Source organism: Crocuta crocuta, unplaced genomic scaffold (genome assembly GCF_008692635.1).
Source record: "Crocuta crocuta isolate KB4526 unplaced genomic scaffold, BGI_CrCroc_1.0 scaffold69, whole genome shotgun sequence".
NCBI lineage: Eukaryota > Metazoa > Chordata > Mammalia > Carnivora > Hyaenidae > Crocuta > Crocuta crocuta.
Genome location: NW_027551576.1, coordinates 378,036 through 404,752, shown reverse-complemented (window position 1 = coordinate 404,752; position 26,717 = coordinate 378,036). Strand labels below are relative to the sequence as shown.

General features: G+C 47.4%; 1 protein-coding gene across 1 annotated transcript in view; it reads left to right on the top strand.

Moving 5' to 3' along the window:
- SRGAP3 (SLIT-ROBO Rho GTPase activating protein 3) overlaps positions 1-26,717 on the top strand; it is a 258,372-nt gene that overhangs the window by 170,485 nt on the left and 61,170 nt on the right. The window contains 5 exon segments of the mRNA XM_077751539.1: positions 12,124-12,309; positions 17,192-17,320; positions 18,680-18,901; positions 20,232-20,333; positions 22,508-22,705. Of these exon segments, the coding sequence (XP_077607665.1) occupies positions 12,124-12,309; positions 17,192-17,320; positions 18,680-18,901; positions 20,232-20,333; positions 22,508-22,705 (837 nt within the window).

Sequence of the window (26,717 nt, the reverse complement as noted above, 5' to 3'; positions counted from 1 at the left end):
CACGGGGCAGGGCAGCCGGACAGAAATGCCGCTGGCATCCGACGTGCAGGCCGGGCAGGCAGGTCCGTCCCTGCTTCCCACGCTCACAGCAGCCTGACGGTGGCCTCAGAGCTGGTGGAGGAGGAAGGACCACACCACCCAGCTTTCTCCCGCAGCCACTCCTGGAGGGAGGAGAATGCCAGCAGCAGCTCCCAAGCCATGTACTGACGGCACGGCACGCAGAGTCTTCAGTCCTCACCCCCAGAGCATTTAAGTTCGAGCATTTGGGGCTGCCTGCTGTGGGCCCCGCGCTACATGAGGCACGGTGGCGGGCTGTGAACATTTCAAGAGTTCACCTTTGAAGTATCTCATACATCCCCAGAGTTCCCTGGGTGCTTGCTGAAGCAGAGGGGGGCGGGGTGCATGGCTACATGAACGAAAGTGGTTCTGCCTACCATGAGTTTCGAATCTGAGCACGGAGACCAGACGCGAGTGCGCGAACTGGTGATGCGGCAGTCCGAGACAGTGTGGTGCGTGCTGCACTCCGAGGGGGAGGCACCCAGGCCACGACCCCCGTGGGGACTGTGCCGTGCTCGCCCCCGCGTGCCCAGAGCCCGTGGCAGTGCATGCACATAGTGGGTGATCACCACACATGTAAGTGTAAAGAAGCAATAGGGAGAGTATGAGCGTGCAAGAGAAATCAGACGTTCAGAAAAGCGATGGCTCCAGGTGGGCTGCTGTGACAAGGATGAGTTCTGAGCTTGGTGCGTCTGCAGGGTAGGATAAGGAAGCAGAGGGGGAGAAGGGAGGAGAAAGGGAATTCTCCGCAGGGGCAGCAGTGTAGGATGCGCAGACCAAACCGATGGCAGACAGATCGGGGTTTGAAGCCTTGCTGCACCACCTACCAGCTTGGCCAGGTCAGTTAACGTCTTGGACCTCATTTTCTTTATTGTCAAAACAAGGATACTAACAACTGTGGCCATTTAGTGCGTGCCTGGGAGGTATGTCACACTGTATCAGGTGCTTTATACATATTATTTAATTAGCATGTTCTCTAGATAAAGAAACTGGGACACAAAGCTTTGAATGGGAGGCCTCTGTAGCAGTTTTCAGTGGCTACATAACAAATGATGTCAAAACTCAGTGACTCATGATTTTGTAGGTTGGCAATTTGGGCTGAGTTCGACTAGGGCCACTGATAAGGCTACGGATTTCTGGACAGTTTAAAAAAAGGGCCCAAAGTGGGAATACCAAACGTGCCAGCACTTGTCAAGCCTCAGCTCGTGTCATACTTGCGAATATGCTATTGGCCAAAGCAAGACACGCAGCCAAGTCCATAGGTGAGGCGTGGAGGAGTGAACATCACCTCTTGTTGGGGGTTACTTGCTAGGTCACAATGCAGAGGGGCTATGCCTGTGGCCAGGGAGGGGGCCATCGTGGCCATCTCTGCAAATAGCCCACTTCAGCCGCCCAGCTGACCCCAAATCCCATGCCTTATGATTAGGGATGTCTTTTGAGCACTTTCTAGTTACTATGTCTGGTTACACAACTTTCCCCCCTCGCCCAGCCCCAGAGTCACAACAGCAGTGACTGAGGAGCAAATGACGTAGAAAAGATTCTCCAGTAAGCCTCACTGTCGTTCTTTTAATGTTTTCCAGAGGAGGTGACATGTTAAGGGAATATTGGGCACAGTGATGACAGAGATACATGCTAAAGGCCATCCATCACCCACTTTGGGGAAAAGGCTTGTCTGCATCTGAGACCAGGGTGTGGAGGAAACTGCAGGCCTGGGCATTTAGTTCATTCATTCGTTTGTTCGTTGTTCATTCATTCATTCATTCACTCACTCACTCAAAAATCTTCCCTCTGCCCGGTCTTCATCACCTTGAGGTGCCCTCCTTTCTAAAACATGCCAGCATGTATGCAAGCACATGTGCATGTGTGAGCACACACACACACACACACACACACACCTGCTCTCTCACTTCACCTATTTTTCCCTGAACCCCCATCAATCAGCCTGACATAATATATCTCTTGGTCATCATCTGTTGGCCTGGGGGAAGAAAAGGGCAGAAGTTGAGAGTGAGGGCCTACGTCCTAATCCTTCCTGAAGAGGCAAAACCAAGACAAACAACAATGAAAAACCACTGTTTTCATTATTTAGCTAAAAATATGTCCAGATTTTCAATATAGTCCATGGAACGTATCTGTCATGTTTTGAAGTGACGAACACTGTAGCGTCCCCCATATAGCCCTTTCTTTGTGCCCGACCACTGTGCCCCAGGCTCCCAGGCAGGGTTGCCGGGGGGGCCTCCTGGGACTTGGTTCAGGCTGATGTGGAGCGTCCACACCTCACCACAGCTGGTGACAGGTAGATACTAATTGGAGTAAGGAATGGACTCTACTTTCCACTTGTTCAGGCTTTGATTTGATTTTGCGCTGGGCTCAGGGACAGGAAATCAACCTTAGGCCCCCGGGCAAACGTTTGTAAGAGCGTCTCCTTCCTGATGCCCACCCTCAGGGACGCAAGAGGTGGAGAGAGCCTGAGACTGGGGGCCCAGCAACCTGGCTTCTGGCTCCGGCTCCATCCCTGGCTCACGATGAGTCTTCCCGGAACAACATCTCCACGTCTGTTGTCATCCAGGTGTGACTGTCACGGTTCCATCATGTCATTGGGCCTTCTCTGCTTTATTTAATATTTTTCTTTAAGTTGACTCACTTAAAAAAATATCACTGTCCTAATTAATTAGTGGAAAAGCAACCTTGTGTATCGGGAAGAGTCCAGGTTTTCCAGTCAGCATGGCCTGGGTTCAAGGCCGTGTCAGTTGTCAAACCTTCTGAGCCTCAGCCCCTCTCTAGACTCGGGGGAGGTTACCATCCATCTCTGGATTGTTCTGAGAAGAGTGAGTGGCAGAGAGCATAGTGCAACGCCTGGTAAACACTAGTGCTAAATCATGTATTTTATGAAAGAATGGAGCATAAATGGTTTTCTTGTATACTTCTGCCTCTTTCCTCTCTCCTCCATCTCCCCTTGTCATGGGGCCAGCCAAGACCTAAGAATGTTTTGCCTGAGAAAGCGCAGTCACCAGCTGACCACTCTCCCATCCCCGAGGCTTGCTCTCCATTATGCATCCTCCATACTCCAGCCACAGAGACTTTCCCTTTTAAAAGATTGTTGAATATTTAATGCGGCGCCTGGGTGGCTCGGTCAGTTAAGTGTCTGACCTCGACTCAGGTCATGATCTCATGGTTCGTGGGTTCAAGCCCCAGGTCGGGCTCTGTACTGACAGCTCAGAGCCTGGAGCCTGCCTGCTTCAGAGTCTGTGTATCCCTCTCTCTCTTTCCCTTCCCCAATCACATTCTCTCTCTCTCGAAAGCAAACATTAAATGGTTGAATATTTAAATTTAGAAATAGATAATGCATGCACTGAGTAAAAAGCAATGATTAAGCTGTATAACAGATTCCATAGTGAGAAGTATGTCTCTGTTGCCAGAGTCCTCTTACTCCATACGACCTGGGTTACTTGTTTCTGGTTGAGCAGCATCCACTCACAGAGATGTTTGATTCGTCTGTGAGCATACACGTATGGACGTGTCCTGCACACCCCTGTTTTTACACAAGTGGTAACAACTAGACCTAGTTCTGCAGTTTGCTTTTGTGGTTATATTTTGAAGATTGTTTCCTACCCCTAATAAGCAGTCTCCACTCTCATATGATGCTTGCCATGTGCTAGGTACTGGGCTAAATGCTTTGCATTTCTTAATTCATTTCATCCTCACTGTAATTTGTTGAGGTAGGTGATAGTATTACCACCCCATTTTAGTTTAAGTGTATTTATTTTTGAGAGAGAGAGAGAGAGAGGAGGAGGAGGAGACAGAGAGAAGGAGAGAGGGAGAAGATCCTAAGCAGGCTCTGCACTGTCAGCATGGAGCCCAACGTGGGGCCCAGACCCAGGAGCCATGAGATCATGACCTGAGCTGAAATCAAGAGTTGGATCCCCAACTGACTGAGCCACCCAGGCGCCCCCATCACCCCAGTTTAGAGATGAGAGGTCTGAGGCACAGAGAGGTTGGGTGTCCAGCCCAGGGTCACCTAGCTGGGGAGTGGCAGAGCCTGCTCCTAGTCAACCCCCCAAAGCTACTTAAATAAATACATTCAGTTATTTATGTAGATATATATGAAGTCCTATCTGCATCTCTTTTGGAAAATTATAATAGTTCATGTTAGCGAACGCAAAATAACGTGGTGGAACCAGAAGTGTTCTGTAAGTTAGATGAAGGTACAACAGTCTCCTTCCCACTGGTGCCTGCGAAGCAACAGCAGAGGCATTAGACATGTGAGCACCGAACGGAGTTTCCCCTCCTGTTAGAATCGGAAGGACTCCAGGAGAACTGAAAGGGTTGACCACACATCTGTCACCCCTAAAACCTTCCTGCCCATGCAGGTGGTTCCCATCTCACACTTTAGGCAACGCCAACCCGGCGCAGGTTAGCTGGGCTCTGGCCCTTGATCTCGCCCATCTGTGGTATGAAGGCACGAAACTCGAGGAGCTGAGTCTCCTCTCCACCTCTGACCTTCGTGCCACATGACTCTCTGTGGGAGACGAGGGCGTGTCTCCAACTCAGGGCAAGGAAAGCTGTGCCAGACGGTCGCAGCCTGCTGGCTAGAGTGTGGCCCAGGTTCATCTAGGGATGGAAGTGGTCCAAAGAAGAACAGGGAGTTGAGGTTTGCCTCCAGACAGCCTCGTCATCTCTCCCAACTCTCCCCCGAGACATCCCTTCAGTCGTTCAGCGTACACGTACCGATCCTCTACTGTGTCCAGAAGATGGGGTATTGTTACACCATGTGACAAATGTCCTTGTGGGATTATAGACACGGTGGGAGGAGGGGTGGGGAGATGAAGTCCAGCTGGGCATCAAGAAGGCCACAGAGAAGAGATGCCATTTGTTTGGATCTGAAGGACGGTGGACTTCCCTGGGTTGGCTGGAGGCCGGGGGCAGCAGCGAGGCAGACGCCGGGGTGTGGGACGAGCATCCCCCTGCGCGCTCAGTCAGTATTGTCTGGTTGTGACTTGGGCACTGAGGTAGGCCAGTAGGGCCCAGGACTGGGGAGGCTATCGGGGACTCATTCAGCAGCTAGGGACGGGAATGCATGCCAGCTAGCAGAGTGAAGGATCGGTGTAGTGAGTCTCAGAAGCTCACACACTTGTTTGTCTCCCGAGTAGGGTGTGTATTCCGTGAGGCACCACACCTTGTCTGTTTTCCACGTAGTAGTATTGCCGGCACCTGCTATGGTACGTGGCATGTCATAAACTGCTCAGTAGGTATGTCATGATCGAGGTGTAGCTGTTTTCCCCACACCTGATAGACTCACCAGAGCGAAGGCATGAGACTGCACCTCCTCCGCTTTGTCCGATTCCCTCCCTCACTTTCCTCCTTCCATTCTGTCGCCCTCTCTTCCTTCCGTCAGTTCATCCATCTATCCGTCCTCCCTCTTTGGATTTTGCTTTCCTCTGTGATGTCTTCATGATGAGGCAGGCTCCTCCCAGGGGTGACAAAGATGGTCCCCTACTGCCAGCTCACTTTCTATCAGCCCAGTATATCCTGGTAGAAAATTAATATGCCCTTCCCAGCATTTCCAGCAAAGCCCGGGCTGGGATCTTGGGTTCCAGTCACTGTGGTCAGGTTAACGTCATGTTTCCTGGTTGGCCAGGCCTACGTCTCATGCCCACCCCTGCATTGGAGGGTGGTGTCAGTTTCCCATGATCCACTGGGACTGAGAATGCCGGAGGGGAATTTGGGGGATTTCCTCAAAGAAAATCAGGAAGCTGTTCCAGAAGAACGAGGTCTGGATGATTCTAGGCAGAGAAAAACAACAGATATCCACTGAGGGGGAGTGTGTGGGGGAGTGTAAGGAGGTGACTCCATTGGCTAGTACTCAAACACGTGATACACTTCTACCTGTAAGCTGCTCCTCAAACCTGTTTGACTCCTGCCCTTTCTGGGCTTAGTGCTCACGTTGCTCCCTTTCTCTGGAATATTCCACCTCAACTCCTGCCCTGTTCACCCAGGTAACAGCTACTCTTCTCTCAAGGTTCAGTTTAGATGTCGCTTCCTCCAGAAAGCCGTCCTTTATCACCCTGCATTTTCACAGCACTTGTTACACCATGTGCTAATTGCTTGTGAACTTGTCCATGTCCCTTCCACAGTGTGTATTCTTCGATGGTGGAGACCCTTTCTTCCACACGCTAGTGTTTCCTAGTATAGTACATAATAAGCTATTCAGTAAATAGTTAACGATCAAAGGTGTAGCTGTCTCCTTCAAATACATACCGATACATTCACTAGGGCAAATATATTCACCTTCAGATATATTCACTAGGTCAAAGCCAGTAGAACTATATCTCCTCCATTTTGTTCTCCCTTCTCTCCTTCCTCTGTTCCTTCCATCCACCCATCCACCATCTGTCCGTTCAACCATCTCCCTATCTATCCATCCTTCCACCCATACACTCAGCCAGCCAGCCTGGTGTCATTCATTCACTCACGCAAACATATACTGATACTTGCTGCATACCAGTCTTGCTTTAGTACAGGGAATGTGTTTATTGACAAGGTCCTGGCCCTCTGGACTTTGCACTCTAGTTGCAGTGAGACAGTGTATAGACGTGCGAATGAGTAAATAAGATGGTGATTGTAAGTTGTTCAGAGAACGTAGGCCGCACAGAGTATGGGTGGTCATCCTGAAATGTGGGGGCTTTGCTTATCCTCCAGAGATATCTTTGGCATGCATTGGGCCAGGATTTCACCCATACACAGCTCTTGCATGACTCAGAGATGGTCCTGCCTGTGGGGAGGAGGAAGTGCACATGAACTTCACTGTTGACAACCTGTTGTCTAACAACTGATTCTTATCCTGCTCCAGCATGTCCCTTAATGGGTGCTGTCAACTTCCATATTTCCTTTGGTTTATTTTGCATTTAAGTGAGGGTCTGAAGGACTATGCATATAATACTTTCTTGTTTTCGTGATCTGAGTATTTGGGAAGACGCAGAAGCAAAGTGTATACAGCAAAAGGCAGCGTGATTACTGGACACAGCTCAGAAGTCCTAGCTGTGTGGCCGCTGTGTGACTTTGTACAATCCACCTGCCATTTCTGAGCCTCAGTTTCTTTCGATGATGGGCTAATACATCAAGATTTCTGGAGAGCCTTTTGAGAATATATGAAACTGATCTGTGTCCAAGAACAGTGGTCTCAACTTACATGCCCTTCCAGGGCCTTCCTCAGCCTGTACCAGACTCGTTCCACAGGGCTTCCCTGATTGGGTCTAGAGGGTTGGAACATGAAGGTCCCATTAAGCCAGGCATTAAGCCTGGTGGGTACCTCTGACGGGTCGTTCAGAGGTGCCAAGTTGAAGACCGGGTCTCAGTACCTTGGCCTCAGCTGAATGCCTGTGTCCACCTCTGCCCCTTTCCCAGCCCCAACACTGGAGCAGTCAGCCAGTCACGTTACGGTTACAACTCACGGAGCACTTCCCTATCCACCCCCGTTCTGGTCTCTACCGGGTGGAACAGAGAGGACAAGCCTCCGTCAAGGTCACCTAGCAAGTTGGGGTTGAGTCTCAAAACCAGGTCTCCTGAGTCCCTGCAGGGAAGAGGACCCTTCCGTCCCTATTCTGCGGTTTCCGCATCCATAAAGCAGGGATATATGGTGTCTACCTCCATATAGGTAGGGTTTTTGTGGGAAATAAGAGAGTTTATGTATGTACAGTGCTTAGAACAAGGCCAGGCGTGTAGGAAGTGCTCAATAGATGTTAGCTGCTGTCACCATTATCCTTACCACACTGCCTCTCAGGGTGGGGGTAAGGATTCACTGAAATGCTCCTTGGGGATAATAATAATAATAATAATAATAAAAAAAGGTTTGCAAACTCTGAAGTAACTGATAATTTTAAATATTAATTAACACATCCTGGACTGGCACTACTGAGCAGACTGTTCTAATCTATTGAGCTAAGGACATTTCAAGCTAAAACCCGTATTTCAGGTAATTAAATAAAGGGAACAGCTAGAGCAATTTGGATACAGCTGGACTCATTTCCGAGAGGGCCCCAGGTAAACTCTTTTGTGGCAGCTGCGTGACATAAGTCACCCTGGGCAATCAAGTTCACTGTTATTCTTAGGATCAGGAATTGCCCGTTGGACCCAGAGAGTTTGGTCGCAGGGTTTTTGGGCTGTATTATCCAAGCATGGGATTTTTGCAACTCAGCTCAGAGACTGTACTGCAAAGTTTGGCTTGTGGCAGAGCAGGAAGAGTGCTCTGTGGTTCAAGTGGGAAACTAGGCACAGGGAAATGTAGGAGGCTGAGAACACACAGCTGGGATGCTGACCTTGAGTGAAGAGATGGATGTATGCATGGATGATTGGACAGGAAGATCTAATTGCAAATAGAAACACGTTCTCCCTTTCTCCAAACTACTCAACACAGATGATAGATGAGTGGTGAGATAAGCAGACCTCAGCATCTGAAACAGAAAAGTGGGTTTTGCAAGAATCATCGAACCCAGAAGGGAGTAAGTCCAGAAATAAGCACCACCGGCAGCATGGTAGAAAAGTGAAGACAACCAGTGGCGCCCGTGAATGCAGGGGAATAGAGAAAAGCTTTGGGAAGGGAAAGGGGGGGTGGGGGGGGCTTTGGAGACAGACTTCAGCAGGCATTTCCAAGTCTTATATGTATGACGTTCCTGGAGCTAGAGCTGTGGCATAAAGATGGTGGAAAAGTAGGCAGTTGCTTTGGTTTTCTAGAAGCCTGCAGTCATTTCTTTTGGCCACTAGATGTCGAGAACACATCGGTCTGGCACACTTTCTGACACTTTGGTCAGGTCCACTGAGTTTGGAAATAAGTTTAGTGGAACTGGCATAAGGAGTGGATGAAATCAGTGAGAATAGCATCTCTAGAGGCTTTAGAACAATCCAAGAAAGCAAACATGGGTGGAATACATGGAAGAGGTCTTTCCATCAAGACCAATAAAGAAAAATTGATTGCATTTTTATTCATTTATTGTTTTGACATTTGGGGCAGTTTTCAAGATGAAAGAGGAAGGGAGAAACATGGAAGAGAATAAAATTTTGCAGGGCCCCTCAGTGGTCCGATCGGTTGAGTGTCCAATTCTTGACTTTGGCTCAGGTCATGTCACAGTTCGTGAGTTCAAGCCCTGTGTTGGGCTCTGCGCTGACAGCACAGAGCCTGCTTGGGATTCTCTCTCTCTGCCCCTCCCCTGCTTGCTCTCTCTCTTTCAAAAATAAACAAACATTTTTTTTAAAAAAAAATAGTAAAATCGTGTGCAATACCTAATGTTCTTTAGAGTTTGTAAGCATTTTCCTGAACTCAGGTGAGTAAATCAAAGGTTCTCAAACCCTCAGCCCAAATCAAGGGTGATGATGATGGTGGTGATGGTAGCAGCTGATGTCTACATGGCTCTTACTATGTGGCGGGTGTTGTTCTCAGCACTTTACCTACATTAACCCAGTCTTCATAACCCAGTCTTCTATGAGGTAGGTGTCGTGGCTATCCCCATGTTACAATGTGGAAGCAGAGGTCAGAGAGGTTCTGTGACTTGCCCAAGGTCACACGGCCAGTAAGAGGCACCATCAGGACATTTGCACCAGACATTTGTATCGGAGTGCATGGTCTACAGTACCTACCATGTTCCACAACAGACGCTTCCCACATTAACTCCTGGCCGGTGGCAAAGGGGACTTTCTGTGCAACAGATCAATGCTGTGATTTAATGGTAAAGAGTCAGAGAGGAATTCTTCATCTAATAAACTCACTTCACAGCACTTCAGACGAGAAGGGATAAGATTATAATGTTGATCAAGAATTTGTTCCAAGTTCCTTGACTTAAAGGGCCCCATCAGGCAGGAGTGTATCCCATCCCCGGGTAGAAGCCTCTGCTCTATCAGCTGCTGTAATTATCCAGATGACAGGGGAAGAGAACAGGCAAAACTCAGGAGCCATGAGCCATCTGTGTTTCTTAGTGCAGAAAGATGATCATAAACTTGATGCTGCCCAGGAAAGGTGCAACTGGGAGATGGAGTCCTGTTGATATGGGACCTCCCAGCTTGCCCTAAGGCTGCCGAAGCTCTTCACGCCTGCTGAGAAAATGGCAACCGATTATGAAAACACTATGATATGGTAGAAAGATTGGTGGATTAAAGGAAAGAGAGCAGAATTCTTTTTTTAAAATTAATTACTTAACTATTCTATATGCTTCCTGAAATAAACTCGTCTTTGGCTATACAATGAATTCCCACAAGGTCAACTGCACTTTGCTCTTCTACTTCCGCAGTAGAAGTTACATATTGTTATAGCAAGGGGATCTTTGAGACAGAAGAAATCCTAGACATCATCTAATCCAACCACCAAATTTTACAAATAGGGAAACTGAGGCCCCAAAGGGCAAGTGGCTTATCCAAGATTGAACAGTATTATCCGTGTAGTCTCCAAACTTTGCATCCGTGTGGACGACACGACAGTCAAGCTACGGAACGCTCCCATTACACCACAGAGATCCCTCACTCCCCTTTACGGTAGATCCCTACCCCCCTCCCCAGCCCCAGAATCATTGATCTGCTTTCTGTCACTGCAGATGGGTTTTGTGTGTTCTAGAACTTCATATACATGGAACCAACACAAATAAATTCTTTGGGTGCCGCCCTCTTTTGCTCAGCATAAATTTTTTGAGATCCTCCCATGTTGTATCAGTTCTTTTTCAATGCTGAGTAGTAGTATTACATTGTATAGGCCGATCGCTATTTGTGTATTTATTCATATGTTAATAGTTACCTGTGTTGTTCACAGTTTTGGTCTGTTACGGACAAAGCTGCTAAAAACGTTCATGTACAATTCTTTGTGTGGACATGTTTTCATTTCTCTCAGGTAAATATCTAGGAGTAGAATGGAGGGTCATATAGGAAGCATACATTCAGCCAAATTAGAATTGTGGTCTCTTTACCTAAATGTCCGTCGACAGTTGAATGGTATATGTATACAATGGAGGCAGTTAAAAAGAATAAAACCTCGCCCTTTGTAACTACGTGGATGGAGCTAGAGGGTATTATGCTACGCGAAATTAGAGAAAGACAAATATCATGTGACTTCACTCATAAGACTTTAAGATACAAAACAGATGAACATAAGGGAAGGGAAGCAAAAACAGTATAAAAAAACAGGGAGGGGAACAAAACATAAGAGACTCTTAAAAACTATGGAGAACAAACAGTTGCTGGAGGGGTCGTGGGGGGGGATGGGCAAAATGGGTGAGGGATTAAGGAATGAATCTACTTCTGAAATAACTGTTGCACTATATGCTAACTGATGTAAATTTAAAAAGAAATTATTTTAAATATTTTTAAACTGGCAATTAGGTTACCCAGTGATACTCCTTTTGGGGACAGAGCCATTTGCCGGCCAATAAGGAAACGACTGAGAAGATGATTTGCGTGTTCCCATAGGCGGTCCCTGAGTCCCCGAGGAGGGGCTTTCCCAGTGACACTGGGGGGTAGGAAGGAATGACGGACAAGAGTGGTGGCTGGCAGGGCCAGGTCTGTCATATCACCTCTGAGACCCCCACGTACTCGGGGGCTTTTAAATTTTCTCTTTTTTTAAAAAAATTATGTTTATATTTGAGAGAGAGAGAGAGCACAAGCAGGGGAGGGGCGGAGAGAGAGAGGGAGACACAGAATCTGAAGCAGGCTCCAGGCTCTGAGCTGTCGGCACAGAGCCCGACGCGGGGCTCGAACCCAAGAACCCTGAGATCATGACCTGAGCCGAAGTCGGACACACGTGACTGAGCCCCCCAGGCGCCCCTTACGTTTCCTCTTTACTAGTCCATTCCTGGCATTCAGTAAGGACTTAATGACGTTAGTGATGATGATGGCGGCGATGAGGCTGCTACCGATGACCATCAGCATTCCCCACATTTGTGCGAACGTAAAGAACTTGGGGGGAGCCCGGTCGTGCGGTGGGAAGAAGGCAGGCCCCCGCTTACCGGCACGGAGGACCCGGGGGGCCCGGGAGCACGGGGACCACGTGCCCGGCCGTGCGTGCTGCTGACCCCTGCTCTCGTGTGTCCGCAGGTCATGAAAACCTACCACATGTACCACGCAGAAAGCATCAGTGCAGAAAGCAAGCTGAAGGAGGCCGAGAAGCAGGAGGAGAAGCAGTTCAACAAGTCGGGCGACCTCAGCATGAACCTGCTCCGCTACGAGGACCGGCCCCAGCGCCGCAGCTCCGTGAAGAAAATTGAGAAGATGAAGGAGAAGGTGAGCGAGGGCCCAGGAGAAATTGAGGGCCGGGCAGAAATGCAGGGCTCACTCCCTGCTGACAGCCTCGGCCTTCCCCCCTCGGTGGCCTGAGGGGCGTGGGGGTAGAGTCACACCCCCCCCCTCCTGCGTGTGCTCTCCTGGAGGTCAGTGTCATGGAGGGGGCAGGGCTGGCCATGCCTCGCTAGCACTTGTCGGGCCTGGCCTGGCGCCAGGATCTACAGGCAGGGGAAGCGCTCAGCGGGCGAGAGAGCCGAACCGAACCGTGGTGACACTCAGGCCCAGCAAGCACGTTCTCGGATGGGCAGCGATCGCCGGGCATTTGTGGGCGCAGAGGCCTGCTCGGGAGGCCACTTTGGTGGCTGGAGGGCTGGCTGGGGTTGGGTGTGTCCCAAGAGGAAACAGCACTGGGTTGCCAACCAGCACCGGGGGAACCCAATGAAGAACCCATTCCAAAGTACCACCAGCAAGCTAAAGATGGGAGATTTAGAATTACCGTGTTCGGGAGCTGGAAAAGTGCGTTAGTGGGCACGGTGACGGGAGTGCCAGTGTTGGGAGTCAGACAGGCTGGGTTTTGGAAATGCCACATTTACAGTACTTCTTTGAGCCTCAGTTAAATGTTTATTTATTTTTGAGAAAGAGACAGAGCACAAGTGGAGGAGGGGCAGAGGGAGCCACAGAATCTAAAACAGGCTCCAGGCTCTGAGCTGTCAGCACAGAGCCGGTTGTGGGGCTTGAACTTGGGACTAAAGATACCATGACCTGAGCCAAAGTCGGACGCTTAACTAAGTGGACCACCCAGGTGCCCCTGAGCCTAAGTTTAAAAATCGGACAGTGATGGCAAATGACTCTTTTCTCTCACGTCCACTCTGATTGATTGGTAGTGCCTGCCCAGAGCTCTGTGTTGAAGATTGTGAAGCCCCTTGTAGGCATCCAGGCATCAGTTAAAACCCCAGCTGTGATCAATTAATGATGTCTGCCATGGCCAGGGAATTTAGAAGGTCAGTGTACATGCTTTTTTTTTTTTGTCATCCTAGATTAGGTCACTTCTAAGGTTTCTTTCTTCATAAAAGCTCTGATTTTCTTGTTGAATTCTCTGCATTTATTTATTCCGTACAATCAGCAAATATTTCCTGAGTTCTTTCTACATCCCAAGCATCATACCAGATGTTTATTTGGGCTTCTATGAGTCTAATTCTATGATTATATGATCCTATAGCTCTTAAAATGATAGGAGATTGAGTGGAAACAAAATTCACCAGGGCCTCCGTGAGCTGGAAGAGTAACCATAGGCAAATAAAATAAGAATCCAGCATAATTTCCAAAAGCAAAGAAAAGTATGCTTCCCAATAATTAGATTGAGACCCAATTTAAAAATGGGTAAAGAATTTGAATAGATATTTCTCTGAAGAACTTATACGAGTGGCCAATAAGCACATGAAAAGATTCTCAGCATCATTAGACATTAAGGAAATACAAATAAAAACCACAGTGAGATATCATGTCATACCCACTAGCATGGTTAAAATAAAAAAGACAGATAATAGCAAGTGTTAGTGAGGTTGCAGAGAAGTTGGAACCCTTATACACTGCTGGAGGGAACGTAAAATGGTTCATCCACTTTGGAAAACAATTTTTCAGTGCCTCAAAATGTTAAACATAAAGTCACCGTATGACTAAACAGTTCTGTCCTAGGCATCTACTCGTGAGAAATGAAAACATACATCCACACAAAAACCTGCACATGAATATTCATAGCAGCTTTATCCACAGGAGCCAAAAGGTACAGACAATCCACATGCCCATCCGTTGGTGAATGGATGAGTAAAACGTGGCTTAGCTATGTGGTGTAATATTATTCAGCCATGAAAAGGAGCGAAGTGCTGAAGGTACTACAACATGGATGTATCTTGAAAACAGTATGCCGAGTGAAAGAAACCAGTTGTAATATTGTATGATTCTATTTACATGAAATGTCCAGACTAGACAAATACATAGAGACAGAAAGTAGATTATTGGTTACCAGGAGCTGGGGTAGAGGAGAATGGAGAGTGACTGCTAATGGGGCTAGGGCTTCTTTTGAGACTGATATTCTAAATTGCGATAGTGGTGATTATTGTACAATACTGTGAAAATACAATCAGTCAATCAATCAATCAATAAAAGATAAGCAGGCAGGGAATTACAGAACTACAACATGGGGGGGTAAATAGAAGGGGAGAGAGACCACCAACTGGGAGGTCCAGAGACTAAGTTTAGTTCAGAGTCATATGCTAATTAGCCATTTGGCTCTTGGACAAGCCACTTTTTTTTTTTTTTTTAAGTAATCTCCACACCCAACGTGGGGCTTGAACTCACAACCCTGACATTAAAAGTGGCATGCTCTACCAACAGAGCCACCCAGCTGCCCCCAAGCCACTTCTTTCGGTTTTCATTTTCTCACCTATAAAGTGGGTGAATTAAACTATGATATCTTTACTATCCTTTCCAGGTATAAAATTTTATGAATCCGTGAAGGGCTGAAAGTGGTCTGGGGGTCACTCTGGAAATGGGTGAGGAGTCTCAAAACTCTCTGTGAGGAGTCAGGTGCATGGCTGGTATGGGACCGTAACTACCAGGAAAAATTTGTTTCCCAGAATAAGTGGACCCTGGAGAAAGGTCAGAGATCTATGAAGAGAAGTCAGAGGTTGACCTGAAATCACCCCTACTCAGTAGCTAGGAGAACTTGATCTGGAATAATAAAGGCTTTTTAAATACCCTTCTTAGTCCCCTTCACTCTTGCACCCTCTCCCCACCCACCTTCCCTCTGGTAACCACGTTTGTTTGCCCTGGAGTTTAGTTTTTGGTTTGTCTCTTTTCTTCTTTGTTTACAGTTTTGTCTCTTAAATTCACATTAGAGTGAAATCATATGGTATTTGTCTTTCTCTGAATGGCTTACTTCACTTAGCATTATACCCTCTAGATGCATCCATGTTGCTGCAAGTGGCAAGACTTCATTCTTTTTATGGTTGAATAATATTCCGCTGTATATGTATACCACATCTTCTTCTTTTATTTTGAGAGCGAGGGAACACGAATGGGGGAGGGGCAGAGAGAGAGAGAGAGATTGAGCATCCCAGGCAGATTCCACGCTCAGTGCTCACTGCAGAGCCCAACACAGGGCTTGATCTCCCAATCGCGAGATCATGACCTGAGCCAATATCGAGTTGAGATCAAGAGTCGGACATTTAACAGATGGAGCCACCCAGGCGTACCTCTACCACATTTTCTTTTTTTTTTTTTAAATGTTTTATTTATTTCTAGGAGAGAGAGAGAGACACAGCGTGAGCAGGGGAGGGTCAGAGAGAGAGGGAGTCACAGACTGAAACAGGCTCCAGGCTCTGAGCTGGCAGTCAGCACAGAGCCCGACGCGGGGCTCGAACCCACGAACCGCGAGATCATGACCTAAGCGAAAGTCGGACGCTTAACCGACTAAGCCACCCAGGTGTCCCTCTACCACATTTTCTTTATCCGTTCATCCATCAGTGGACACTTGGGGCACTTCCATAGTTTTGCTTGGAATAAGGAAGATTTAAGAGTGCCTAGGTGAAAGAGGAAACCCTGTTTTTTTAAGGGGAGCTGTTTTTCTACCCAGAACGGGACTCATCATCCGAAAGGGGTAAAGAGACAACTCTCCAACCCACCTTCTCTTCACCTCTTCCTGCCCAGGCCGGCGCAGGACAGAAGCAGCTTCCCAGGGAGGCCGTCCAGCTCGTAGCCAACACTGGCACCTCTAGCTGCCTCTCCCACCGTTCACGTCCAGACGGCCAGTGAAAGGTGCTTACTGCCCACTTTGTGCAGAGGCAGTTTGGGTTCTGCAGGCCCAGTGATGATGAGAGCAGATCAAGTCCCTGCCTTCCTAGGGCTTACTTTCTAGTGGGGGACACCAAAAACCAGCAAGTAAGCAAAGTGGTAAAAAATATAATTTCAGGTTATGAAGAATGGTTATGAAGAAAAATAGAGCCACCAAGATGTCCTTCGGTAGGTGAATGGATAAGCTACCTGCGGCCCACCCAGACAATGGAATGTTACTCAGTGCTAAAAAGAAGTGAGCTAGCAAGCCCTGAGAAGACATGCATATTACTAAGTGAAAGAAGTCCATGTGAAAAGGCCACATACTGTATGATGCCCGCTATATATGACATTCTAGAAAAGCCACGGAGACAGGAGAAAGATCAGGGGTTGCCAGGGGTCAGGTAGCAGGGAAGAAGTGGACATGGGGAGCACAGAGTATTCGTAGGACAGGGAAACTACTCAGTCCGATATTATAATGATGGATGTATACTGTTGGACAGTTGCCCAAACCCAGAGACTGTAAAATACCAGGAGTGAGACCCAATGTCGACTATGGACTCCGGGTGATCACGATGTGTCCCTGGAGGTTTATCAGTTGGAACTGATGTACCTTCTCAGTTTTTGCTGTGAACCTAAAACTGCTCTAAAAATACAGTCTTTAAAAACATTATAGAGAAATGAAAGTTATCACGAAAATTGAACAAAGATAAAATACATGCAAAAAGTAGAGCAGGGGACGGGAGTGGGGGAGGGGTACCGCAGATGCTGAAGACTCATTTCAGACAAGGTTGTGCTCAGAGGCTGCTCTGACCATTTGACTTTGGGGAAGGACTTGCAGGACGGAAGGAGCAGGCCACACGGGGACTTGGAAGGCTGGCTTGCCAGGCAGAAGGAAGGAGCCTGAAGGCCTAGAGGCAGGAGTGAACTTGGCCTCTTAAAGGAAGGGCAGAGGAGACTGGGCAACAAGGAGCCTGAAGGCAGAGGGTTCAAAAGAGGGATGAGAGCCAGCTTGAGGCCTCAGCTCTTAACCTCTACTCTGTTCTTGCAGAGGCAGGCAAAGTATTCTGAGAACAAGCTCAAATGCACAAAGGCCCGAAACGACTACTTGCTGAATCTGGCGGCCACCAATGCAGCTATCAGCAAATACTACATCCACGACGTCTCCGACCTAATCGATGTGAGCACCTGGGGAGGCTGGAACGGAACAGGACCCCACACCTGGGCTGGCCCTTCTCTTTAGCTGATGTGCATGTCCCGTGAGCCCCGACGGAGGGGAAGGGCAGTGGGCGTGGGGGCCTGGGGAATGAGTATCCCCTCACGGTTTCTACTTGCATGGGTGGGAGTGCACCTCTGGCAGCCCCTATATAGTTGGGTCAGGCGGTCTTACATTCCGCCTGCACTTCCCGAGTCCTCTCCTCTACGCTGGGCCCTTTGTGGGTATAGAGGTTCGGGGTGATTGTACACAGTCCTCAGCCTGGAGGGTTTCCCAGGGTGGTAGAGATCTGTTCAGGGGATATTATCGTGGGAGAAATCAGGCAGTTTAAGCAAAAGCAGAATGGAACCCTGACTCCTGAGTACCAGATGTGCAGGTCCCGCTGGAGGGAGAGAGAGCTCCGGGCTTGGAGAGAGAGCGTCCTGAGTGGCATCATCATGGAGAGCTTCTGTGTCATCTGTGTTGGAGCTGAGGCTGCTTCTTGTGTCTTGTCCGTCCCATGCGGGCAGGGATCTGGCCTGCGGACACTCAGGAAAGGTTCCACACTGGTGGATGGACCCTTTTCCTCTGGGTCTGCTGTGTCCTGTTAGGAGGTCAGAGGGTCACCACTTTTCCATGGCTGCAGTAGGGACCCATTGCCACCGTCCCCAGGAGAGGGAGCTGCCCAGCCCTACCTGTGGCTTCCAGTGCCCCAGGCCAGATCTCTCCTCTTTCTCACAACTTTTCACTCTTTCCAGCCCTCTCCTGTCTTCATTTACCACATTTTTATCAAGCACCTGCTAGCTCTAGCTGGCACCGCAGTGGACAAGGGCCCGTGGGTCTGTCCTGATGAGACTTACAATACATAACCCTAACACATTAATAGGCAACTGCAAAGCCAAGTGACAGCTGTCACCATGAGGGGGGTGGAAGGAGATGCGGGCCCCCAGAGGAGGGAGGAGTGATTTAAACTCTGAGCGGGGAGTGCATCAAGGAGGACTTCCTGGAAGAAGTGACCTTTAAACTGAAACCCGAAGGAAGACTATTTAGGCAGTATGACAGGCAGAGGGAACGCATGTGTGAAGGCGTAGAGATGAGAAAGCATGTGATGACTTCGGGGCACTAGAGAAGTCTGCTAATGCCCAAATCACAATTCCCGGCTCCCACTGAGGGCTTTGGGGAGATTTGTGCAGGAAGATTCCAAAGTGCACAAGGGCTTCCAGGATGAAAGATCTGAGTGTGGAGTGGGAGGTAATGGTAAGTCACCGTGATGGGGAGGGAATGCCGGTGGCCCTCACCTGCACGTGACAGCCCACGCCCTTCTGTCGTGTGCCTCTCTCCAAGTGCTGTGACTTGGGCTTTCATGCCAGCCTGGCCCGCACCTTCCGGACCTACCTCTCAGCCGAGTACAACCTGGAGACCTCTCGCCATGAGGGGCTGGATGTCATCGAGAACGCGGTGGACAACCTGGACTCCCGCAGCGACAAGCACACCGTCATGGACATGTGCAACCAGGTCTTCTGTCCTCCGCTCAAGTTTGAGTTCCAGCCCCACATGGGGGATGAGGTAGGCCTCTCCCAGCAGCCCACACCGAGGCCGCTTCTGCCTCTTCTCCCACGTGCTCCCACAACAGCGGGGGGAGGGGAGCATCAGCCTCCATTCCACATGCACGGCATTGACCTCGGAGGCCTCAGGTCACGTTCTCGGTCCAGGGGCTTCCCCAGCTGGGGAGTTTCGCACTGACGCCCTAACTCTGCTGGCTCACATGCCTCACCTGCAGCACGCAGGACCTTAGCTCCCCTTAACATCCTTCCCAGTTGTATCTGGACCCCAAGGGAGTCCCCTGTCGTCACACAAGCATCTCACAGTCTTCCCTCGGATGGCCTCGGATCGCAGGAGGCTGGGCCTCACTGTAGCCCCTCTGGCGGCAGCCTTGCCGGGGCACTGCCCGTACGGGAGGCTTCCCACCAGCTCCGCTCCCTTGGGTTTTGTGCCACCCAGATCCTCAGAATCGTGTTCTGGAATAAATAAATAAGTAAGTGGGGGAAGGTACTTGGTCCAGGCCACAAAGCAGCACACGGGTTACTCAAACTGTACAAAGTCCCTATGCAGATAGCTCCTTGAGCTGTTCCTTTTCATCCCTCCCCACTTTCTTCATTTGCAAAAGAGGGGGCTTCTGCAGGGTGTCCCCACAGCTTCTGGCCTGTCCCTCAGCCATTGCATCCAGCCCATCATCTGGACCTGCAAATCCTGGCCTCATGGTTACCACGGGTGACTGTGAGATTTGAGTTGCCTAGTTAATGGTAAATCACAGAGCCCTGCTGTCCCTTATGATCTCAGCTGAGTTAGGCCAGGCTGCCCAGCCCACGGGTAGTAACAGAGCCGTGAGTGGAGTGGATGGAGGGAGAACCGTGTCTCCTTCACCCCTCCTCCACCCCAGGAGCATGCGACTGCCTCACGGCTGCCTCACAGAAGCACCTTCCTGCTGGGGAATGGGAGCACTTTACTGATGGCTTCCATTCGTGGTCCTTTTCTTTGGTTTCTGTCAAGCCCGTTGCTCTCCTTCTATAACTTCCTGTTTTGAAATTAACTAGTCTCACTTAATGAGATTGTGTTCAAGCGCTTATTAAGAAACCCTCAAGGGCTGGACACACCTAGAAGACCGTGACTGAGGGGCCACAGCTTGCAGTGTGAGAGGGTGGCCTTTGGAGTAGGAAGACCCCAGTTCCTGGCTGCTGTTGGCCAGGTACAAGCCATGTGACCGTGGGTAGGTCACTTAACCTTTCAGAACCTGTTTCCTGGGCTGTCGGTAGGGATGTTGATGATGGCCCGGCCCTGGCTGCACACAGCTGATGAGAGCACTGGGCGATGACAGGTGGTGGCTGTCCCATTGCAGGTGTGCCAGGTCAGCGCTCAGCAGCCCGTCCAGACGGAATTGCTCATGCGGTACCACCAGCTGCAGTCCAGACTGGCCACTCTCAAGATAGAGAATGAGGAGGTGAGTGGGCCCCTCTGCCCCGTAAGGGATTTCCTTACAAAGGCCTGGCTTGTCCTGGAACTCTGGCCGTGGAAGGCATTCGAAGTTAGGGTTCATCCGTCAGACGGATGATTACACAACCATTTACACTGGGCACACCGAGAATCTTGAAAGGGGTGGGGGAATGCTCACAAAATGTTGAAGAAAATCAAAGAAGATGTAGAACTCTATGTTCAGTAGTATCCCAAGTATGGTAAACTAGAGTAGGTGCATGTGTATCTGTGTTTATTACAAGAAAAAAGCCTGGAAAGAAATGCTTTGAAATGTTGATTGTGATTACATCTGGGTAGAGGAGTTACAGGTGATTTCCGTTTTCTTCATGTGCTTTTCTCCATTATCTGCATTGAGTTTACGTTATTTTTATCATCCAAGATAGTTATAGGCGTTTGAAATAACACAATGAAGTAAAAAACCCAGGGCACACCGAATCTGTGATGGATCTGAGCCCCAGGGAGCTTCTGTCTTGCCGGGGCGGGCACACCTCCCCTGTGGCCGGTGACACAGGCTCGCCCCCCGGAGGGCACAGATGGAAATACCAGCTGCCGTGTGTTTTGATGTGGACTGAGGAGGCCGGACGGGAAACATCCCATTCCAGCCTGGATGCCTCCATGCAGGGAGCATGTCAGCCAGCCAGAGACCCCTGGAGAAAGGACACCGGGATGTGGAGAATGTCACCTGAAATCCTGGGCGGGTTTATCACCGAGACGTGCAATCACGGCTGGGGATGGGGAGTCCTGGACCCTGTCTTCACATCTCAAGAGGGCTTTCCTGGGCAAAGAGAGCTGGTTTACTCCATGCCGTCACAAAGGACAGAGCTGGGACAGACATGACACAGATTGTCACTCAGGACAATAACGAATCAGAGCTGTCCCTGGGGGGGAGGTTATACAGGAATGGATCATGCTTTTATTTTTCAAACCTGAGGAGAGAGAGGAGATGAAGAAAGTATTCTGTATCCTCCCCTGAAGCATTTTCAGTTGTTTACGTGGAACAGTCTATGGATAACAATGCTGATGGGGTTTAAATTGGAAATCAGGGCCCCAGAGAGGAGAATGAAGCAAAAGTTCCCCTGTATAGGCTATTCGTGGCTATGGAAATGCTTAATTGTGAACCTGACGCTTGTCAGGCTGTGTTAGAAAGAACCGGTCCATACATTATTCATTCACAAGTGTTCATTCAACCAGTACTATTCAAGTATTTATTGAGCACATTCCATGCTCTAAACACTGCTAGATGCAGGGTAAAGTGAGTGAACATGATAACATAGTGCCTCCTCTCCTGCAGATTATAGTCTAGCAAGAAAAGATAGATAAAACATGGAAGCGAGCAAGCCACCAAGTGAAGAAGTATGCAGAATAGCAGGTGATGATGGGCACTAAGTTAGGAACGGTTAGTCAGGGCGCTCTGATGTCACTAGGAGGTGACCGTTGAGATCTGAGTGACAGGAAACACTTCAGGTGACAGTAATTTAACAGCGAATGTAGATGCAGTTTCTCTGCTGACTGTTTTTGGAGTGACCTTCCATCAGAGTATAGGGTACAAGTCAGTCCGGGGATGCTGCGAGGTCAGGGCTTGTGTGCTCTGCAAGTGTGGCCTCCTGGGGAGGGAGTTGGGACTCCAGGAGAGAAGCTGGGATCCTGGAGGACTGTCTTCCTTGAGTTCTCTTTTCTCAGTCAGGCTTTTGATAAGTCAGGGGCAGATAGCCAGAGAGTCTGTCCACTGAGGATGGCCCCTCATCCTATCCAGACTGTGTCCCCTCTTCTCTCAGGATGAGCACCCAGAATATTTCTCCACAAGGGACCTGCCTCCCATTGGAGGAGCTAGTGGGGGGCTATATAATCAGGAAAAGAGAAACACGTGTAGCAACCTGGCTTCCTTGTTCGTCACGACATTCTCCAAGGTTCTCTTCGGCAGAAGCAATCCAGTAAAATGATGTTAGATTGGGCAACATGGGTTCTCACCCCAGCCAGCTCGCTGGCCTTATTTTACACATCAGTGTAATGGGAATGGTCATCTTTGTCCTGCCCGCCTCCTAGAGGCTATACATGGAAGAAATTGAGTGGGGAGAGGGATTTTGAGGTGTGAAAGGGATTCTGAGGCTGAAGGGTTTTTGTTGACATGCTGCGTCTCTCCAGGTTAGAAAAACCCTGGATGCCACCATGCAGACCTTGCAGGACATGCTGACCGTGGAGGACTTTGACGTCTCTGACGCCTTCCAACACAGCCGATCTACAGAGTCTGTGAAGTCGGCTGCCTCCGAGACCTACATGAGCAAGACTAACGTTGCCAAAAGAAGAGCCAACCAGCAAGAAACAGAAATGTTTTATTTTACAGTAAGTGGTGTCTTGGACCCAGAACCTACTGTTTGCTGACCTGCTGGCAGTGACTTTTGGGGAGCAGCCCAAGCTAGTGGGAGCCAGCAAAACCCTGTGGATCAGTTAGAGCTAAAAATTTTCCACCAGGCTTCTCGAATGAACTTGCCTGGCTTGGCTTTGTAAGATGCAAGAAAGCGAATTACCAGTGGGGAGCATCCGCATGGATGCTGGATTGATGGTTATTTGCAGTTAACCTAGAGAAAACTTAGAGAGTTGTGCTCAGTAGGATGGGAGGCAAATGGCTGTTAGCCTGGTGAAAGCCCAAACAACAGACCTAAAGTTTAGTGTACGGTTGTCACAATGGGGTGTCTTAAATTTGGGTGTGGGCTTTAGAAACCATGCCCTGGGTGACCTGTGCAAATTGCTGGTGAATTGTCAGCCCTTCATGTAAAATCCCAGATTACCTACATTCCACTCAGTTGAGGCCGGGAAGAATAAGGATGGGGTTTTAATTCAGCATGTGTTTAGCAAACATAGAATTTTGGGGGTGTAAGGGACTTCGAATCTTCTGTCTGATGCTTGATGACGTTCAAGCACATCCCTACCAAAAAGTCATCCCATCTCTTCTTGAACAGCCCAAGGATTAAAACATCCTTCCTTCTTCAAACAGCCCTTTTGTTTGGCCTGTGGCTGGCAGTAGATTTATAATGTATTCCGTTATCTCTACTTCACTAGGATTTCTCATCATTCATCTTGATCCTGTTCTTTGGGGCAACCCAGGGAGGCTAATTCCACAAGACAGTCTTTGGTGTGCTTGTAGGGAGCTAGGTTTTCATTTCTCCGGGTACACATATCTGATACTGCAAATCCTGCCTCATAAGCTTTCATTTTGAGTGGCCTCAGCATCCTGGTGACTTTCCTGAACTTGTTCCTTTTGTCGAAGCCTGTTCTGAGGTGAGACTCTTGAGCAGCGGCCCGACCAGCACAGAATAGAGCTAAACTCCCACCTCCTCCCACCCTAGGTGCTATTTATTCTCTTTTTCATCTGTTCTAAGATCATATTCTTTTTGTTTTGTTTTTATTTTTATTTACAAATTTTAATTCCAGTATAGTTAACATACAGCGTTATATTAGTTTCACATGTACAATATAGTGATTCAACAGTTCCATGCATTACTCAGTGCTCATCATGATAAATATACTCTTAATCCCTTATCTGTTTCATCCAACCTCCCTCCCACCTCCCCTCTGGTAACCATCTGTTTGTTCTCTATAGTTAAGAGTCTGGTTTTTTGGTTGTCTCTTTTTTTCCTTTGTTCGTTTGTTTTGTTTCTTAAATTCCACATAAGAGTGAAATCATATGGTATTTGTCTTTGTCCACCTGATTTATTTTACTTAGCAATATACTCTTTAGATTCATCCATGTTCTGGCAAATTACAAGATTTCATTCATATATATATATATATATATATATATATATATAATCTCTGTCCATATATATACCACCTCTGTCCATAAATCTATCGATGGACACTTGGGCTGTTTTGATTTGGCTACTGTAAATAATGCTGCAATAAATATAGGGATGCACATGTCTTTTCACATTAGTGTTCTTGTATTTTTTTGGGTAAATACTCATTAGTGGAATTACTGAATCATATGGTAATCCTATATATAGTTTTTTGAGGAATCTCCATAATGTCTTCCACAGCAGCCACACCAGTGTGCATTCTCACCAACAGTGCAAGAGGGTTTCTTTTTCTCCACATTTTGCCAACACTTGTTGTTTCTTGCGTTTTTGATTTTAGCCATTCTGACAGGTGTGAGGTGGTATCTCACTGTGGTTTTGATTTGCATTTTCCTGATGATGAGTGATGTTGAGCCATCTCTTCAGGTGTCTCTTGGTCATCTGGGTGTCTTTGGAGAAATGTCTGCTCATGTTTTCAGCTCTTTTTTTAATTGGATTATTTGGATTTTGGAGGGTTGTAGTAATTCTTTATATATTTTGGGTACTAAACCTTGAATGGATTTTGCCATTTGCAAATATCCGCTCCCATTCACTAGGTTGTCTTTTAGTTTTTGTTGATTGTTTCCTTTGCCATGCAGAAGCTTTTCATTTTGACACAGTCCCAGTAGTTTATTTTGCTTTTGTTTCCATTATCTCAGGAGATGTATCAAGAAGAATGTTGCTACAGCTGATGATAGATGCCTGTGCTCTCTTCTAGGATTTTTATGGTTTCAAGTCTCACATTTAGGTCCTTAATCCATTTTGAGTTTATTTTTGTGTATAGTGTAAGAAAGTGTAGCACAGTTTCATCCTTTTGCATGTAGTTGTCCAGTTTTCCGAGCACCATTTGTTAAAGGGACTCTTCTTTTTCTCATTGCATATTGCATCCTTTGTTGCAGATTAATTGACCATATAATTTTGTGTTTATTTCGGGGATCTCTATTCTGTTCCACTGATTTATATGTCTCTACTTGTGCCAGTACCATACGATTTTGACAACTACAGCTTTGTAGTAGATCTTGAAATCTGGGGTTATTAGGGCTTCAGTTTTGCTCTTCTTTTTCAAGATTGTTTTGGCTATTTGAGGTCTTTTGTGGTTCCATTCAAGTTTTAGGATTATTTGTTTTAGTTCTGTGAAAAATGTTTTTGGTATTTTGATAGGGATTGCATTAAATCTGTAGATTGCTTTGAGTAGTATGGACATTTTAACAATATGAATTCTTCCAATCTATGAGCATAGAATATCTTTCCCTTTGTTTTTACTTTGATTTCTTTCATCAGTGTTTTATAGTTTTCAGAGTATAGGTCTTTCACCTCCTTGGTTAAGTTTATCCCTAAGTAGTCTATTATTTTTGGTGCAATTGTAAATAGGATTGTATTCTTAATTTCTCTTTCTGCTACTTCATTATTAATGTATAGAAATGCAACAGATTTCTGTAGTATATTGATTTTGTATCTTGTGGCCTTACTGAATTCATGATTCTAGTAGTTTTCTCGTAGTGGCTTTAGGGTTTTCTATATATAGTATCATGTCATCTGCAAATAGTGAAAGTTTTACTTCTTTCTTACCAATCTGGATGTCTTTTATTTCTTTTTGTTATCTGATTGCTGTGCCTACAGCTTCCAGTACTGTGTTAATAAAAGTGGTGAGAGTGGACATCCTTGTCTCGTTCCTGTGGGTTTTCATATGTAGCCTTTATTATGTTGAGGTCTGTTCCCTCTACCTACTTTGGTAAGGGTTTTGATCATGAAACACCAGCATCCATGTTGTACTTTGTTTTACATGTCAGATGCTTTTTCTGCATCTATAGTGTTTATCCTTTCTCCTATTGATGTGATGTATCGCATTCATTGATTTGTGAATATCCTGTCCTTGAAACACAGGAATAAGTCCCACTTGATGGTAGTGAATGATTATTTTAATGCATTATTGGATTTAGCTTGCTAATATTTTGTGGAGAATTTCTGCATCTATATTCATCATAGGTATTGGCCTACAGTTCCCTTTTGTTGTGGTGTCTTTATCTAATTTTGGTATCAGGGTGATGCTGGCCTCATAGAATTAATCTTGAAGCTTTCCTTCCTCTTCCTTTTTTTTTTTGGAATAATTTGAGAAGAATAGGTGTTAAGTCTTCTTTAAATGTTTGGTAGAATTCACCCGTGAAGNCACGGAGCCCGACGCGGGGCTCGAACCCACGAACCGTGAGATCATGACCTAAGCGAAAGTCGGACGCTTAACCGACTAAGCCACCCAGGCGCCCCTGTTGGGAGTTTTTTGATTGATACAATTCCATTGCTGGTAATCAGCGTGTTCAAATTTTCTATTGCCTTTTGATTCAGTTTTGTGAGGTTATATGTTTGCAGGAATTTATCCATTTCTTTTATCATGTTCAGTTTGTTGGCATATACATTTTCATAATATTCTCTTACAACTAAGATTAAATATATATATGTATATATATATATATTTTAAGTTAGTATCAGTTAAATCTCTCTTCCCTGTGTACTGCCATTAAACTAGG